The sequence below is a fragment of the Grammomys surdaster genome, unplaced genomic scaffold (assembly GCF_004785775.1).
Source record: "Grammomys surdaster isolate TR1022 unplaced genomic scaffold, NIH_TR_1.0 169, whole genome shotgun sequence".
Taxonomy (NCBI): domain Eukaryota; kingdom Metazoa; phylum Chordata; class Mammalia; order Rodentia; family Muridae; genus Grammomys; species Grammomys surdaster.
The window spans coordinates 4,843,972-4,863,284 of NW_021604617.1; the positions used below are offsets into that span (position 1 = coordinate 4,843,972).

Consider the following 19,313-nt stretch of genomic DNA (forward strand, 5'->3'; position numbering starts at 1 on the left):
TTGGCAATATTATAATACATTTTCATCAAAAATAGTTCAAGGTTCATTCTTGACACACTATCAATAATGTTTCGTTTTTTGTTTTTGAAAATATCTATTTTGTCACGTGTAGTGGTATCTTACTGATTATGGATCTCTAATTGTTTAGAAGTATAGAATACTTCATATGTCTGTTATCCACTATGTATCTTCTTTACAGAAATCTCTATTATGGCCTTTTGTCTATTAGAGCAATTTTTATTAAATATATAGCTTTCATATATTTTCTCCCATCCAGTCAGTTATCTCTGAAGTGTCTTGTTTTCTTGTGCAGAATCTGTAAATTTTTGTCATGCTTTAGAATGGGACCATAAGCTTTACACACATATTCCATGCGCTTACTGCTGTTAATCTGTTTATTGTAATGTGAAGTCATTCTTTAGTTTTGATTTCTTGCCGACACTTTAAGAGTCAAATTTAAAAAGAGTCATTGTCAAGACCAATGTAACTCTTCTACATTTTCTTCTAATAGTTTCTTTTTGAGTTTTACATTAAAATTTAGTCATTTTTAAAGTTTTTTTTATCAAGTGGCCCAATTTTAATCTTTTTCATATAGATATCCAGTGTTTCCAGCACTCTTCATTTAAGAGACTATTTCTTTTCCCTTGGTATATTCTTTGTATCATTGTTAAAAGCCAAAAGACGGTACTATCTTCTGTTGGTTGATATGTCTTCTTTCATACCAATACCATACTACTTTAACTTTTGTTGCTTTGTAATATAGTCATCTATACAACATCTAGTATGATAAATGTAGTTCTGGTTTATTTTATTTAGTCGATTATATCTTGTCTAAATATGATTTTCTGTTTCTCTGATTTTATGTTTTATATTCTTTTTTTTTTTTTTTTCCGAGCTAGGGTTTCTCTGTGTAGCCCGGGCTGTCCTGGAACTCACTCTGTAGACAAGACTGGCCTCGAACTCAGAAATCCGCCTGCCTCTGCCTCCCAAGTGCTGGGATTAAAGGCGTGCGCCACTGCCGCCTGGCTATGTTTTATATTCATAAATGATACTGGGTGTTTAATATGATGATTACATTAATCCTATAGATTTCTTTGAATAGTATTACAAACTTATCTTATAATTCTATTTTCATTTTCTAGCTAAGTATAAAAGTAACTTTTCTTGGACTTTGGTTTTTCTGTAATATAATAATTACATTTGTCTCTACTCCTTAATTATCTTGTGACTTTTCTTCCCTCTTATCTCCTACTTGGTGTTTTGTTTTGGCTCAATTGGGAACTTTGAAAGTCTTGATAGTAATGCTTTTCCCAATCACACCTTTTCTGAAGCTACTCTTGTTTTTCTTTACTTGCATTAAGTTATAGTTATTGTTTGTGATTCTGAATTTTAAATTGTGTTCAATTTGATCAGTGTTTTATTTCTTTTAATGATTTAAATCCAGATTTCCCTTTCTAATCATGCCTGTACTACACTGATTTCAGAACTACTGTACCCATGTGAAATCCATACAAGTTCACATGGGTGTCTAAAAACATAACAAAGTTGCCTGGAATTCTTAGGAGCATAGAACAGCTGAAGTTTGTTCTGAATCTTACCACACATCACCAAGGATGATAATAACTACTCCTGGAAGTGCCATTCTCTGAGTTTTTCTTCTATTATGTCTGTTCCTATAAATATAATATCTTTGGGTTTGTATTATTGCTCCACTGTATTGATCAACATTCTGAGCTTGGTCCTTCTGTGCTTCTTGAATCATATAATTTTTCCCAGATAAGCATTGTATAGATACAAGATGTACTTGTATCCATAGGGACGGAGTGACCTAGTACTGCTGCTGTGCTGCTTGCCCACTTACTCTGGCACTAACTTCTCTTATTAACTTACTAATGTTTCTAGGTTTAGTTTCATAGCTAATTAATCAGAGGTAGACTGAGTAATTTCTGGAGTTTTCCAGTTAAACCTACTGTGAATATTAGTTCTTTTTCTAACTTATGAGAAAGCACAAACTTAACGTTTCATTTTCAGAACTTCACTGCATCTTTCTTCCTCAGTTACTTAATGCTTCAACAGAATTTAAAGAGCAAATAATCCTTCTCAAAGAAAGCAAATGTATAGGGTAACATGAAAGTTCCTGAGTGGGTACTTGAACCTTGGAGAGTAGAAGTAGAGATGTGCTCTGGAGTAATATGCTGATGCCTACCTCACATTTTCAGTTGAGTGATATTTCCTGAAAATGAACAATTTAAATTATCTAGCTGAATTTTAATTCTTGTGGCTCTCTCATTTGTAATCTCCCAAGTGATTAGTATGCCTTTAAATGAAACCATGAATTGTGTACAATGTAATTTAATTTTTCATATTTAGATTGCAAACACTTACTATATACATAATTCATAGACATATGAGGCAAAGTGACTATAACAGTTTTCATTGTTTTTCTAAGATCATTGTATTGCGACACCCAAACAATATTTATTTTTGTCTGTGTGCATAGAACATTTCCAAGTAATAGACCAGAAAAGGAGAATGCAAAATTATTGAGCCAGCTGATTCAAATTTTGTTCCTGCACCCTACTTTAACAACTGAAATAAGTCATGTAATTAGGGAAAGGCACAGAAATTTTCTCATACAAAAATATTATTGTCTTCTAAGTTTATCTAAGTTTCCTTAAGACTAGTAGTTTACTTGGTTGATTATATACTGATCCTCTACCCTGACTGTGTCTGATAGTCAAGTGGGAATTTGGGGTATCTGGAGAGTTGTTGCAGTGAGGGTCTTTCATAGATGTGGGTTCACCTTGCTCAGATTCTTAGGTTGTTTTCTGAGTCCCAAAGAGGTTTCCTTGCTGCTAAGGAAGAACTTGAAAACCTGAGTCTAGGACACCTGCTCATCAAAGGGACTTTTAAGCAAAAGTCTTTTAAACGCTGAATAAATTGCCTTAATTGTATAAGATTAAATAGGATCTGAAAACACATTCTTCATTGATGCCTGACTTAGTTCACGTTTAAGCATGGTTTGGACTTAGAGGAACTGTGTGCAAACACCGGATAAGTAAGAAACACAGTACAGCAAAGGTCTCAGAAAGAGAAAGCAGTAAGTTATAATATAGAGTGCATTAGATGGGTCTTAAAGGTCTCCACTGAAGAGTACTTGCTGGTTTTTGGTAATTTCCTATGCCTCCATGCTCTAGGTAGTAGTAGTGTGCTGTGTCTCCGTGCTCTAGGTAGTAGTAGTAAAGTCTTGTTATTCCATGCTCTAGATAGTCTTCCTCCTCTCCATTCTCTTCATTTTTTTTCTTACTTTGTGATTCCAACACCAAGAGGTCACTTTTTTCTCAACTAAAGTGTCTTATTTGAAGATTAATAATCATTTTCTAGCCATTAATGCCATCCATGTGCAGGAGTTTTCACCTGCTCCCTTCTTACTCAGAAGACCAGTATTCGTGCTCCTGCCTCAGTATGTAAAGCTTTGAGCCTTCACTGCCCCATCTGGAAAGTGTGCAACATGAATTTAAACAGAGACCTTTCTACTTAGATTTGTGAGTTTTCCATTGCCCCCCCCATTCTACATAATCTCCTTCCTATAAACACTCTTCTTTTAGTCTTATTCCTGCCTACAGTCATTATCACTTCCCTAATAAAAAATGTGCGATTTTTTTATTAACCCGTAACTGTGTTACTGAGTTTTAAATTCAGTATTTACACTTTTTTGACACTTCCCCGCTTTTTCTTCTACACTAATGCTCCCATCTGTCACACCTCTCCTTTCTCTTCTCCTTTCCAGTGGCCAGCTTTGATCCACTGACTACGTTTGATCCACTGACTTCTTACCCTTTTTCTGACTTAGTTGCCTTTCACACTAATGGTCACACACTATTCTTCATAAATTGTTGCTTAAGCCTGTGACTGATTCCAGTTGAAACTTGTAGCTCAGGTGCCTGCAGCCCTTACATTGTATGTGCACTGCTGGTTCCCTGTGTGCTCTCAGTTGTATATCATTACATCATAGGGAACTGAACTCTCTTCGAGCAGAATGTCTACCTTTTTCTATCTCATAGTGTACCAGAGCACCTTGTAGAACGATTTGTACAGACATTTAGTTAAGACCTGCTAACGTATGTTTTATTTAATCCCATAGATTAAACAGCTGAAACTAACAGTGTTGTAATGTACAGGTGAAATCCTAATACAAAGAAAAGCAGTGACAATGATTATTTTTAGAAGTTAGTTACTTATAAATCAAGGCATATTCTATGTTCAAAAAACCAAAAAGGTGCCTGATGTAGTGGCATACACCTGTAATCATAGTACTCAGGAAATGGAGGCGGGAGGATTACCATGTTCACACAAGATTGGGCTATTTAATGAGACCAAGCTGTTTGTCTGAAAGAAGCAGCTAAAAGCAAACCAGTTTCTAACCCCCAAATAGCTTGGCTGTGTGTCTATTTCTAACACCATTGTCATTCCTACACTATCTTATTGAAGTACATGAAACAAATTGAAATGTTTAGCTGTTGAAGGATGGCATGTGCCTGTGGGATTTGGTAATGTTTCTTTTCCTTTATCACTCCTTTTTTAAACCTATCCATAACATAAGCTGAGTAGTTTATCAGAGGAGTGGTAAAACATTCTGTAGACCTTGAAATATTTTAAAGATGAGAATCTGGAAATATTTCTGGACCTATTAATTATGTTCAATATTTTTTTCAGGTTTCCTGAAATGCAATTTTTCCAACAAGAAAATGTAAGAAAAATTCTTACAGATGTTCTGTTCTGTTATGCTAGAGAAAACGAGCAGTTGCTTTATAAACAGGTAATGGAAATGCCTTACAGGTGATGCCATTGACTTGGAATGCCCATACAGCTTGAGAGATGATAGGACAATAGTGCAAACTTTGTTGTATCCAGAGTGATGCCACAATGTAATAACCCAAGTAGCACTGTCGTCTGTAGGGAACAAAGAGCATGCACAGTGAGGCTGCCTACCCCATCTCCACCCACCTCCCCTTCTCCTGGCAAGTGTTCCATCTTTCCTTTAAACTTATGGGGTTCATATATAAGTAGCATCTTTGCAGCGAGGTTACTAGTAAAACTAGTAAATCATGTGTAAATATTATTGTTAAGTGCATCATTTAATATCTTGTGACAAGTAACCTAATCCAGTATTAAGTCCCAATGATTAATTCTTGTAGCAGAACTGGAAGAAGGTTCTGCAGTTTTAAAGTTTATACTTAGATTTTTTTTTTGTACTCCTGACTTTTGACTCATTTCATTAATCAACAAATATTGTAATTTTTGAAAATGTAAATCATTTAACATATAAATACATATAAAATTCATATTTAAGTTTTTTAAGTTGCACTAAAAATGCATATAGTTTGGTACTTTATTTTTTTTAAGAATATATAAAATGAAAATTCAAATTAAATTCAAGACAATCGAAATTACATCTAGTTGATGACTACCAAATTCTAGCTTAATGAAACAGAAAATAACTATGGAAAAGACAATATTCAACCGGAAATACATTTTACAAAGTTCTTAAGCCAGATGATGTTTGTCTTAAGTTCTATGTTTGATGCTACTGTATATATGTCTTTTGTTTTTAAGTTCCAGCAACCAACCCCAGTGCTCCTCACGAGCGAGATGTTCACTCTGAGCTACCGTGCCCAGTGCCATGCCCGTGCTCATTTACACCCAATTAATAGCTGTGTAACATTGAAAATACACATCTCATCAAATGTCCGCAGATAAATCTGATAATGAAGTTATAGAAATTGTATTTAAAATAACTGTAAATATTTTTGAAGTGCTAAAGCAACAGCTGAACAAATAGGAAAATAGTAGCATGTTTTTCAATGGGAAAAGTTTAAATACATATGTTTCTTCTAAATTAATGTATGATCTGAGCAATAATCTGAGATATTTGTCTCATTGAAACTTGTCATAGTCATTTGACATTTTGAGCCTGGGGGATGAGCACTGGAGTGGAGTGTCCCTGGATTACAGCCCTCACCTTCAGGATTTCCGTTGTGTTCCATTATCTCCATGTCTGTGTTTGTGCCGTATCCCGTTGCCTTTATCTACTGTATCTCCATAGTACAGCATGAAATCTAAAGCAGTCCTTACATTGTCTTACATTGCTTTTTCTCAGATTACCTTACCTATCTAGAGTCTTCTATACTTTTATATGACTTTTATGACTTTAATTTCTATTTATGTAAAAAACAAAATGAACATTTTGATAAAGATTCCATTGAAGTGTAAATTACTTTTGGGAGGAATGTCATTTTTACATTAGGAGTTCCACCAGTGTATGACCATAGGCAGTGGGCCTCTCCAACTTCTAGTGTCTTCTTCAGTCTCTTTCTTCAATTCTCTTTAGAAAAAGACAAAACTAAATCAAGGCAGTCTTTAGTAATGGAAATAAGTCCCAGCAGAGAGAAAATAACATAAAATCATGCTCCATCATTTAATGTATGTGGACCACTCTACATGTGTGAAAGGCTAGATAGGAATATGGAAGATTATATTAGAGAAGTTAAGCCTATCAATTACCGAATATAAAAGTATTGATATCTTCTACATGGTTCTCACTTTAGAAGACTTCATTACCCCATCTACATGTTAAATTCTGTAGATTTTTTTTTTCTTACGGAGAAATAATACCTTGCTGTAGAAGGACTGAATATTTAACCGTATCAAATTTAAAGGAAAAAAGCCTTCAGTTTCATCACAAGCTGTTAAAGCTATTATTTTGTACTAGGTGACACCCCGTTTAACATCGACCATATTGTTAATAGTTATGGGATTTTATTGAATTAATGAGACTGTTATCATGTAGGAGAATGTCTTGCTGAGTTAATTGAAATTGCAGAGATTATATAAATGGTATTAATGAACTCTGACTGCCTGATGTCGCAGCTTTAATAAAGACTGCGTGGTGGGCTAAATGAGCACAGGCAGATAAAAGAACAGGTTCAATTGTGTGAGCCTACAGGCTGTTGAAGAAAACTTTGCTACCTTTCCGTTCCCAGCCATGGGTTTGGAGCACAGAGACTCCTAAAGTGCATGCAGGGCCAAAGACTGCAATGGGGTGAGGACATCGTAGTGTCCATTGAAGAATACTGCATTTTCTTAAATTTATAGCAAGTTGAATTGTGATTATGCTTGATGAATATTTCTCTTTTGAAGTTGTGTATATACTTGCCATTTTCATTTGCTTTTGTTTATCTGATTTTGTTTTCATTTTCCTATTGAAGCCAGGCCCTTGTGTGTTATGTGTCAAAAACTATTATCACTGAGCTATGTCCTTCAACCACTTGTAATTATTAAGCATGTTTTACTAATCTAAAATTGAGGGGAAAGCTAATAATGTTTCCTGGCTAGTGAGATGTCTCAGTAGTTAACAGTAGTCTCTGCTCTTGCAGGAGACCTGGGCCAGTTATTAGCATCCACATGGATACTAAGAACTGTTTATAAATCCCAGTGCCATGAGATCTGATGCCATTTTCTGGCTTTGTGGACACTGCACATGATGAACAAACATACATGCAGGCAAATCACTCACATGTGTAAAATAAAATAAATCTTAATAATTTCTCCTTCCCAGGTATTTAAGAAACTCACTGTGGGTTTTATAGAACTAAACGGTTAGAGAGATGGCTCAACTCTTAAGAGCACTGGTTGTTCTCCCTGAGGACCTGGACTTGTGTGCATTTCCCACAGTTACCATAGTAGCTCACAGCCGTCCATAACTCTTGCTCTCTTCAGTCTTCCTTGGGTACCAGGCACACACGTGGTACACAAGTATGCATGCAACCAAAACAGATAAAATAATACAATTTTTTAAAATACTGTAATATACCTTTATTTATTGATTTATAACTTACTAATACTGTTTTAAATATCATGGATCAACTTTCTAATATATAAACATAATTATGGTATATCATTTATTCAATATTATATGTATATTATACAATAATGTATATATATACATACATATACATAATTGTGCTGGACCTCTCAAAGGACATATGGTTTTCTGTACAATCATTTTATAATATCCTTAGAGAGATGATTCTAAAACATCGTGTGTATTACAAAATCCGTGGATGTCTGTCTCCTATTTGAACTGTTGTGATAGTTGCACATGTCGTACATAAATTTTCCCATATACTCAAAGAAATTTCTATATTACTTGTAATAACTGATATAGTATAAGTGTTTAAGTAAAGAATTATGAAATTATATCGTTTAGAGAAAGTTGATAAACAAGTTTAGTTTAGATGCAAGTCTTTGAATTGTTTTCTACTGGTTTTGTGTGTATAGATGAACGTCTGTTTAATTACCTTATGCTCTGTGAGTGTGTCGTCCACATTTTGGGGAGGGAATGATTCAGACGCTCACTCAGGTGATTAGTCTCAGTTAATCTCTACTTTGTTTTTTGAGACAATAACTTTTATTGAACCTGGAGCTAATTGCCTTTACTGACTACCAGGCACACGTCCAGTATCCTCCTGTCTCTGTGTTTCCTGAGGAGGTGTTATATGTGTGTGCCACAGCATAGAGGTTTTTCACATAGGTGTTGAAGGTCAAACGCAGGTCCCCATGCTTGTACAAAAAGAAATTTGCTGGCTGACCCATCTCCTCAGCCTCCCCTTTTGGTACTGCTTTCAGTTCATCAGGTCTTCACCCCACAGATGTAGAACATGGATGTAGATGACTGAATAGACACACATACTTATCCCCACATCTCTATGTGTGCACATACTAGTTTATAACTTAGCCATTTTAATGCTCATCTTTTAAATGTGTATCTCTTGCTAATTAACAAAGCTCCAGAGAAGTTAGGGACCTGCTCACTTTGTTAATTATTGTGTCCCCAACACATTTGGCAGTTGTCATTACAATAAGCAAATGACAAGTGATATTCGAACAGTTGAGACATTTAGAGAGAGGAGTACCAAAGACACTAAACAGTCAACAATGCTTAAGTAAGAATAAATAAATACTTTAAATACTTAAATAAGAAATACACAAATATATAAAAATAATTTCTTTTTTAATTTAATTTTTTTTGTATTTTGAGAATTTCATATATCACTTGCACCTCTCTCCCTCCTCCATCCAAATTCTCTTGTGTCCCTCTCCACTCCTTTCAAATTTATAATCTGTTCTTGTTATTGTTACACACACACACACACACACACACACACACACACACACACACACATATATGCAGGAACCTGGAGACAGGAACTGATGCATAGACTCTGTGTGAGTGCTGCTTCCTAGCTAACTCCTTGTGACTTATATCCAGGACCCACCAGCATAGTAGTGTCCACACCCACATTGGTTGAAGCCCTTTCACATCACATCTCGGGCTTCACTACCCAGGAGTCCTACGTCAAAGACCTGTTCTGAACAAACCGTTAGAAACTGGCAACATGGTCACCATGCAGATACCTACTGTAGTTCTAAAGTTTAGTGTTTATCTTGGCATCAGGCCAGCATGTCTGCCCGACTCATTCTTATTTTGCCTTGCTTCTGTGAAGTTTTCTATATTAAGTAGTTCAGTAGATGGTGACTCTTTGTAATTAATTTTTTTGAGAATTGTATACATTAGTATTAATTGTATAGATATCATCTCCACCGCTCCTCTTTTTTCTTCTCTGGTAAACCACTACTCTTTGATTTTTGAGTGTTTCCCTTGCTGTTTTAAGTGGCAAGAAAAAATATAATCTGTTTTTACATGCTAAAGTATGACACTTTATCTTTAAAAAATTAAAATCTGTATTAACAACTAGTCAATAATGTAACAACCTACTTACTTTCCCATTAAAGGTATAAATAGTGCATAAAATTAACTTTTTAAAACAAGAATGAAAACTGACATTTTTGTATATGTATGTGTGTCATTGTATGATCCACCGTTGAATACCAGTATAAGAAAAAACATTGTGGCCTTGTTGAAGTGCACAGAGAAATGTCACGTTTCTAATTAAATATGTTTAAAATTATATTGAAAACTTCATTTTCTGTCATGCTTGCTAAAGATTGTTTCTCTTATTATCCAACATTCGTAGCTAGCTGACTTCAGCTCTTCTTAAATCTACAGGCGTTCTAATTTGGAGCCATTATATAATGAAAACATTGGGTGTAATTTCTTAGGTCTACAGTTCTTCATTGCCCTTAGTACAGATCTTTACACTGTAGCTCATGATTATAATTTGCATAAGTGAAATTCATATTTATGAGTACAGATCTTGAAGCAACTGACAGGTGCAAGGTTGTCTACCATGCCAATTTATTGTTTGTCTTGTCATTTAAGAGATAACTACTTCATATATTTTAAAGAAGAATGCATGCTCTGGCTGAATTAGAACAAAATTTTTAAAGTAGACAGAACTCATTTTGTAACATTCTACTTTATGCTTTTCTATATAGCATGGACATCTTTGTGGTAGAGATTGGTTGAATAAGTATTTACATGGTGAGAATGTCCTTTGACATGCATGAAACCTTGAGTTCAATCTAAAGCCCTAGATCAGAAGAACAAAGGCATTTGATTCAGCTGATACTGTTATTAGTGAACTCTTAGAGTCTTTTCCATTCATATCTCCTGACTGGTGTTTCAGGGTATGCATGAGCTACTAGCGCCTATCATCTTCACCCTTCACTGTGACCACCAAGCTTTTCTACATGCCAGTGAATCTGCACAGCCCAGGCAAGTCATTACATGAGTTTGTTGGTGTTTTCAGCCCTACTGTGATCTTTTGTGTACTATTGATTTTATTTCATGAGACCAATCCACATTAAAATCTAATGCTAGTTTAGATATAGAGCAATTTTGAATCATAAGTGCCTTTGAAACATTGGGTCTTTGTCAAATGAAGACAGAAAAGTAATGGACCAAAGAGGGAATGTTTGTTATAATTTTTAAAATGCTGATGATGGATACTACCCAGATTTGCCATGCTCCGAGTTTTCTCATTAGTTGAATGAGAGTTTTTGGAGACACTTTCTCCAGACCAACTTTGACTTGGCTTATATTATAAAAAGTGCAGTGCTCCCAAGAGCCATTGTATATAGAATGGCTTTTCATGTTTTTGAGACATACTCAGTTGCTCATGTTTGTAATTGGCCTTATCTTTAGTAACAGTTAAAATTTAGCTAACTTAAAACACCAGTGAAGCAACCAAGAAGCATTTTATAAATGGTATTCCAATCCAGGCAAGATGTATGCAGGCCAAAAAAAAAAACCAACCAAAAAACAAAAAAACTGCTGATAGAATACATTTGTGTGATCTTTCCAATCAGATGTCAGCTACCTGTTTTACTGCATGTAGTCCCAAATTATTTTAACCTTTGCCTACTAGAATATGAAGTAGGAGTTCCATGGTGTCTGGTTGTCTATCTGTATTGATTTCATCAAGTCTTAACACAAGTACCTTATCTTTTAACTGCCTGGAGTAACTGGAAGTCTAAAAATGAAACTAGTCTTGGGATATTTTTATGCAGCTTTATTTCTGCTACTGTTAATGCAAAATGCATTTATAAGAACATATAGGTGATTGAAAGCAACTTCAGCATGAGCAGACTTTGCTGTTTTATTTCATTACAAAAGAACTAAATAGCTAAATAGCTATCAGTGACTCATATTAAGGTGAAATTTTATAAAAAGTTAATAAAACACATTTTCGTATTGCATTTTCAATCAGTAACCACAGTTTTTATTTGTTTTAGATGAAAAGTGATTTATTGTAGAATAATAAATTATTCTAGATCAAACTTGGTCATATGTTATCTGAAGTAACCAGATGGTTATTTCATTATAAGATAAGCAAGTAAATAACTTCTTCATGCTCTTTATAAAACAACAGAATTGTGCTTGTTACTGGCGCTGCCCTTTGAGAATGCTGACTTCTCAGTCACACAGTGAGTGTGCGTTAGCTTATGAATGTAGACTGAGGCAGAAGCTGCATCTACCCTGCTTAATTAAATACTACTTATTTCCAGAGTGTGAATTGTCTTTTTTTTTTTTTTTAAGTGAGGAAATGAAAACTCTTTTGAACCCTGAGTATCTGGAGCATGATGCTTAGTAAGTACTAAGACTATTGCGTTTTCTTTTTCTATTTCTTTTTTTTTCTTTTTTTTTATAATTTATTTTTTCTCAAATCGTAATTCATTCACACAGGGGTTATAAACACAGAAAAGCAGGATGTGGGGAAGGGAATGACACTGGAGTGTGGGTGATCAGGGGGAATACAGATATCATCAGAACCGGGTATCGACTGGGTGAAGGTTCAGGGGACAAGTCACTATGACTCTGTCTATAACTCGCTTGACCTTATCTAAGTTGGTATTGTCTGCCCAGGCTACCTATTTACAAGGTCAATGACTACTCAGGCTTGTAAATTTCCACAAAAGCTGCCTGTTTACAATAGCTTATAGCCATCTGTTTCAATGTTTTTCCACTGAGACCCAAGACTTGGTGTTAGTATACATGTATGACAGGCCTATTGCAGATTTTAGGCCTATGGCTGAGATTTTAGGCCTTCAGTGTGTAAGCAGGGCTGCCCCTGACATCTCCTCCCTTCTCTAATTGTAAAAGGGCTGTGGCAATTCTAAACTTGCGAAGCGGGGGTTAGAGGATCTTTTTCTATTTCTTAATACCACCAGTACTATAGTAAAGACTAAATATAGCACTATTTCATTTTTCTTATTTTTAGTGCAATGTTCTCACAGCTTATGGAAACTGCTGAACCTTGGTTTTCTACTTTTGAGCATGATGGTCAAAAGGTAACTCCTACAGTACAGATCTTTTCAGCATACTTCAGTTAACAAATCAGTAAATAATAGCACACACTAGAATAATTAGTTATCTCATTGTAACATGTGTAATAATTTGTATGATACAATATGAAAATACTTAGGACATAATAGTAAATCAAGGTATTTAAAATACATTAAAATAATATTGGTAGATAAATGAACATAACATAAAGATTACATAGAACTGAATAGAAACTTTATGTGTACATATTTTTCATGAAGTATTGCCACTTTATAAAATTACTATAAACTTTTTTGTCTCTTTTTTTTCAAGACAGGAAATAAGTGTATAGCTCTGGGTAGTCTGGGACTCAGAGCTCTACCTGCTTCTGCCTCCTAAGTGTTGGGATTACTCAATCCATACCTGGCTGTTGTATGCATATGCATTATACCTGACTATAATAAAATTTGTATTGCTCTCTTTGTGAGTTTTTATATATCACTACTGAACTATATTGATAAAATCTGTGCCAGATAGATTACCTTTCTTTTGGTAGCATACAATTTTCATTTAGTGTTTTAGTTCTTATTGCTATAAGAAATGCACTTCCATCAAAATGTTCAATTTATATGCTGTAGCTAATCAGATCAATTGGCCTGGGGCAACTTGAAAGGCTTAACTGCCTCTAGCCAAATTCTCTTGGAAAATTTAATGTCACAAGAGAAGCTGTGCAAGCGAAAGATGCTTGTAAGATATATCCTGGCTATGGCTTTGTGAGCACACTCACCACCTGTCCATTCAGAGTTCCTTATTCCACATTTTATGCCGTTGTTAGGATAAAGTAGTTTTCGCTCTTTAAGTCCTTTAGATGAATGAATTTAAAGCCAATTTCCATATTTCTTAATTTCAAATTGAAATAATACATGTGCTATTTTTTTATTTTTTACTTTCAGGGAAGAGAAACTCTGATGACCCCCATTCCCTTTGCTCGACCACAGGATTTAGGGCCAACAGTTGCCATTGTTACAAAAGTCAACCAGATCCAGGATCATCTACTGAAGAAACATGACATTGAGCTCTACATGCACTTAAATAGACTAGAAATTGCACCACAAATATATGGGTTGTAAGTAAAATTTGTATTTTTGCTATTTCTAACTATAAGTTTCTGGTAGTTTCTGGTAGCTCCCTAAAAAGTAAAAGTTTGTTCTAGCTCCATATTATTTATTTGCCAAATTTACTACATTACTTTAACATATCATCTCATCAAGTAATGTTCTACCAGCCCTCTGAAGTCACTTTCACTTTTTTCTTCTAGTTTAGGAAGCTAATCCTTTAAAACTAACTTTATAACTTTTAAAGTTATGTTCTAAATCACTGTTACAAGCCCTGTCAGATTGGTTGTATAATTTTCATAGCTTCTTTTGAAAAAAAAAGATGTAGTTTCCTTCCTTGTGTTAGAGTTTTCCATCTTCTGATCCTTTGTAAGGCTGGATTTGTGGAAAGATATTGTTTAAATTTGGTTTTGTCATGGAATATCTTGTTTTCTCCATCTACAGTAACTGAAATTTTTGCTGGGTATAGTAACCTGGGCTGGCACTTGTGTTCTCTTAAAAGTCTGTTGCAATTCTGATAGGTCTGCCTTTATATGTTACTTGACCTTTTCCCCTTACTGCTTTTAATATGCTTTCTTTGTTTTGTGCATTTGGTGTTTTGATTATTATGTGATGGGAGGAATTTCTTTTCTGGTCCAATCTATTTAGGGTTCTTTAGGCTTCTGGTATATTTATGGGAATCTCTTTCTTTAGGTAAGGGAAGTTTTATTTTGTTGAAGATAGTTACTGGCCCTATCAGTTGGGAAACTTAGCTCTCTTCTGTACCTATTATCTGTTGGTTTGGTCTTTTCATTGTGTCCTGGATTACCTGGATGTTTTGGGTTAAGATCTTTTTGCATTCTCTTTGACTGTTGTATCAGTGTTTTCTATGATCTCTTCTGGACCTGAGATTCTCTCTTCTATCTCTTGTATTCAGTTGGTCATGCTTGCATCTGAGACTCTTGATCTCTTTCCTAGGTTTTCTATCTCCATGGTTGTCTCCCTTTGTGATTTTTTTATTGTTTCTATTTCCATTTTTAGTTCGTGGATGGTTTTGTTCACTTCCTCCACCTGTTTGGTTGTGTTTTGCTGTATTTCTTTGTGAGATGTATGTGTTCCCTTTTGAAGGGCTTCTACTTGTTTACCTGTGTTCTCCTGTATTTTTTAAGGGAGTTATTTATGTCCTTCTTAAAGTCCTCTACCATCATCATGAGATGTGAGTTTAAATCAGAAACTTAATTTTCAAGTATGTTGGGGTATCCACAGCTTGCTGTGGTAAGAGAACTGGGTTCTGATGATGCCGAGTAGCCTTGGTTTCTGTTCCTTATTTTCTTGTGCTTGCCTCTTGCCATCTAGTTATCTCTGAGTTTAGCTGGTCTTGCTGTCTCTGACTGGAACGTGTCCCTCCTGTGTAAGCCTGTGAGCTTAGTTGTGTCAGCACTCCTAGGAGACAATCTATCACCAGGCTAGATTGAGGTACAGAGAGCTGTGGCACAGGGTCAGCTCTGGGAAGAAGATAGAAACAAGAAACCAGAAGTATCATGTCCCCAACTGCTTTGCAGTTCCTGTGTCCTATGGGTATCCCATTTGGATGAGGTATTGGGGCAGTAGTGGTGATCTCACATTTGAACTTAAGTGTGTCAGGACTTCAGGAGACAAGCTATCACTGGGTGGGATATGGTGCAGAGAACTGTGGCACAGGGTCACATAGCAATAGTAGGCTTTTCAACTAAGCTATCTAAAAAATCATGGTGTTGTTCAGGGAAAGAAACATGGATCTAGCCCTGAGACCTAAAGTGTCCTCTAAACTATCTATATTCTTTGAATGCTCTCTGGGTCAATTTTTGTTCTCCCCTTCATCCTTGTAAAAATATACCTGCTATTCACCAGAAGTAATTGTTGTCTTGAAGACTTATTGCTGAATAAGCTAACCCTTTCTAGTCCTTTCTAAACTCTAGTTGGCTGGTTCAACAACTCAGATGTTCTGGCCCAAACGCCTGTCAAAGCTGACTGATTCAAACTAGCATCTCTCAGCTTCTTACTGAATTGCTCTACTTGAACTCAAAGTAACTAACAATTTGTACTAATTTTCTGGTTCTTTCTCATTTTTTGACTTGTTCTGTTTTCACCTGTAACCTGTCTCTGTAAAACTGTCCTGGTAAAGTGCCTCCCCACCCCAATCTGCGGACTACTCCGTTGACTTTCTCACTTCTGGATTTTCCTGAGAATTGAGTCTATCTTGTTTATGACTTATTCTGTCCAATCTTTCTTTTATTCATCACTTTGCTTTCTATAAACTATCTTTAATTTTATTTTGGGGGGATTAAAGTTTCATACTAAGGGTGTGACTGAATTCCAGCCAGCTCATACTGTAATCCAGGGCGTGACTGCCTTCCATCTGGACCACTTACACCTATAAGGTCTTTGGATGTGGCCAGAACAGCCATGTTGCTAGATTAAAATTCCTCTGCAGCTTTGAATTTCATTCTGAGAGAAAAATATCCTTCTCAGTGAACATGCTGTATTAATTTTCTGTAGCCCCATAACTTCTCTAACATGATAGCATGATAGTAAACTAGGGACTCAGTCATTCCTTAAGTATGTGTGTCGCTGTGTTTTCTCAGTAATTAAATGTGGTAAATTAGTGGTTTAGTTACTATAACTTAATATGTAAAGCTGTAGAAAAGAGAATTGTTCATCACGTGAACAATAGCTTTCCTTTTGTCTTCATCTAGTGCTGAGCAGGTTCCTGGCAGATAGCATGTTGAAGCCTAACTCTCCATTAGGCCCAGTAGTGAAAGACAAGAACAGTGTTGAGATGTCCAGAGAAGGTTCTCGGTCTGTGAGCTGTGAAAATGCTCACTTAAGTCAAGTTTGAGACCAGAATAGCGATTGGGGTTTAAATTATCTAAAAGAACCGTGGACTGTTTTATTTATGTTTTTGTTTGAAACAGAGTCTTTTACTAATAGTAATTTCAGCCCTTTTTCTTCTTGGTAGCTCTGGATTCTGGTGAAGGATTCTAGTTTCTTGTTATTTTGGTGCTTGTTTTTGTGTGATCTAGTTATGGCATTAGTGAAACAGCTCCACATTCCTCTTAGAGATGACATATGTCCTTGTATTACCTAAGTCATGGGATAGCATAGTACAATATTAAGGAATTGCAATTTATAAGTGAAATAATACGTTTGTATTATTGGTATTTAATTTAAAAGGTCAGAAGTTAAATTCTGTTTTCCTTTCTGTGATACAAAGGATTGGTACACATTAATGCCTCAAGGAAATTTTTAAGTTAAAACACAAGGTAGAGTTAGTTGTTCAAACTTTTTTCATAAATAAATTGAAAACTAGTCCCCATGTTTCCTAATTTTAATTACTGCTTGCAAAAGAATGGGATCTTTAATACAATGAAAAGAAGTTACTATTAAACAGCTTCATAATTTTTGGCAGCTTAATTGAGCTGGTGACTTTACTATGCAGTCAGGTAGCGTGAACTTGAGTATATTAATTTATACACAGAATATTTGTTTTACTAAACTTTTTACCAAATTTTATTTGCCAGATATTTTTATTTCTAATTACTTTTTAACTTATTTTACTATTCTAAAAAAATTCATACAATCTATTTTGTCATATTCTTCTTCCCCCCTCACTCCTAGTCCATTTTGTTTTAGACAGCTGTTAACTGCGCATGAGATTTGACCTGAATATGATTGGTATACTCAGTGTCACGATGTTGAAGAAAAGTCATTTTCACTTTCCAACAATTATTAGTGCCAAAGAACTTACTGGTTTGGGGCTGGCCTTTGTGCACACATCCCCTCCTTTGTGCTAAGACTGTCTGTGGGTTCTAGGCGTGCTCTCCCAGTCACTGTGAGTCCTGTTGAGCCCTTGTCGTCTAGCCCTTACGAGCTTGCTTTATGTTCCTCGTAGAGCCCTGACTGAGCCTTGAGGAGGGGAATAGAGACTTTCAGCATTTTCTTTCAATTTTTCTGTTCATCATAGAAATTCCTTAAGCTCATTGGACATCCCTATAAGCATGGGATATGGCAAAACCCTGTGATCCACAACATGAATCTTCTTTTATCTTTCTGATTTATAGTTAATACTAACAATATCATAGCTTGCAGTAACTGCAGTTGCTTCATGTTTCTCATGTCTAATCTAAATTTCATCTGAGTTATCTTTAATTATGTTTTATCTTTGAAAAATAAAATATCTGTTTTCTCTGTTTGTCTGTTTTATATAGTATGGTACAAGGATTTTCTCATTTGTTTGGCTTACCTTTTGGCCATATAAAAAGCCACATGAGTCTAATAACCTCATATCCCCCTAAAATTGCCCTAAGCTGTATTGACCATTTGTATATTTCTTATTAATAAATATTATAAACTCAAGTAAAATGTCTAGCCTTAATATGAGGGTTTGAGCCTAACCTTATTGTAAAAGTAACTTTCATTTTCCTGATGTAAATTGTCATCACTGTGGCTTACTACCTTAGTCTGCTAACTTAGACCTACTGCTGGAAGATTCCAGCCTCCATACAATTTCTCTGGGCCTAGAATGTTTTCAGCCTCTAAGACTTACAGCATAAATAAGCTCACCCTTTTTAGTTTTCTTCTGAACTCTGACTGGCTGGTTCAACTCAGCTGGCCCAAACTCTCCAAGCTGACTGATTCAGGCTGGCTTCTCTCTCGCACCCTCTCCTGAATTGCTCTGCTTGGCTTCATACTAAGCTTGGCAATTTTTTCTCAGTGTTCTGGCTCCTTCTCATTCTCTGGCTCACTCCATCTTCACCTGTGTCTAGCTTGTCATCTCTCTGAAACCTGTCTATCTGTAACTGTTTGGTAAAACTGTCCTTTTTTTTTCTTTCCACTATTCTCTTAAGTAGCATCCCTTTTCTCTCTGTTCTTGTGAGTGGACATACGCTGTTTTGTCAAAACGTACTCTGGTTCCTCACTTTGTCTGCCATTCAATTAGACATCGCTTTCAAGCAAGGGTGCTTCCTTCTACAAACTAACTTTACCTTCATTGTTTGGATTGTTTGGGATTAGAAGTATGTACTAAGGACATGTCCGTAGTCCATCCAGAGGGATTAGAGTTGTGTGCTAAGACAGAGCTACACCACAGCTAGAGACAGGTCTTGTCCGTAGATAGCACAATCTTAGGGTTCACAATGTGATCAAATATCCTGCAACAGCTTTTAGGCATAATTTTGTTATCTGTGAAATAAAGTTTAAAAATAACCCTAATCCTAACTTACCCCTTTTTAATCAATAAATATAAACATTTGTAAGTTCATAGAAACATAGAAAGCATCTTTATAGCAGTGCTTTCTTTAAGATACAGGATTAAAATGGAAAGTAGATTTTTAAAATAGACACAGCAACTTGGCATAATAATTTCATGTTCTTAAATATTACAGATTTATGTC

At 35.5% G+C, this 19,313-nt stretch overlaps 1 protein-coding gene across 3 annotated transcripts in view; it reads left to right on the forward strand.

The window, feature by feature from the left end:
• Tbc1d5 (TBC1 domain family member 5) overlaps nucleotides 1–19,313 on the forward strand; it is a 441,474-nt gene that overhangs the window by 241,622 nt on the left and 180,539 nt on the right. For all 3 annotated transcript variants that reach the window (XM_028766551.1, XM_028766553.1, XM_028766552.1), the window contains 5 exons: nucleotides 4,717–4,819; nucleotides 10,650–10,738; nucleotides 12,062–12,112; nucleotides 12,744–12,813; nucleotides 13,741–13,913. In XM_028766551.1, the coding sequence (XP_028622384.1) occupies nucleotides 4,717–4,819; nucleotides 10,650–10,738; nucleotides 12,062–12,112; nucleotides 12,744–12,813; nucleotides 13,741–13,913 (486 nt within the window). The remainder of the gene's footprint in view (nucleotides 1–4,716; nucleotides 4,820–10,649; nucleotides 10,739–12,061; nucleotides 12,113–12,743; nucleotides 12,814–13,740; nucleotides 13,914–19,313) is intronic.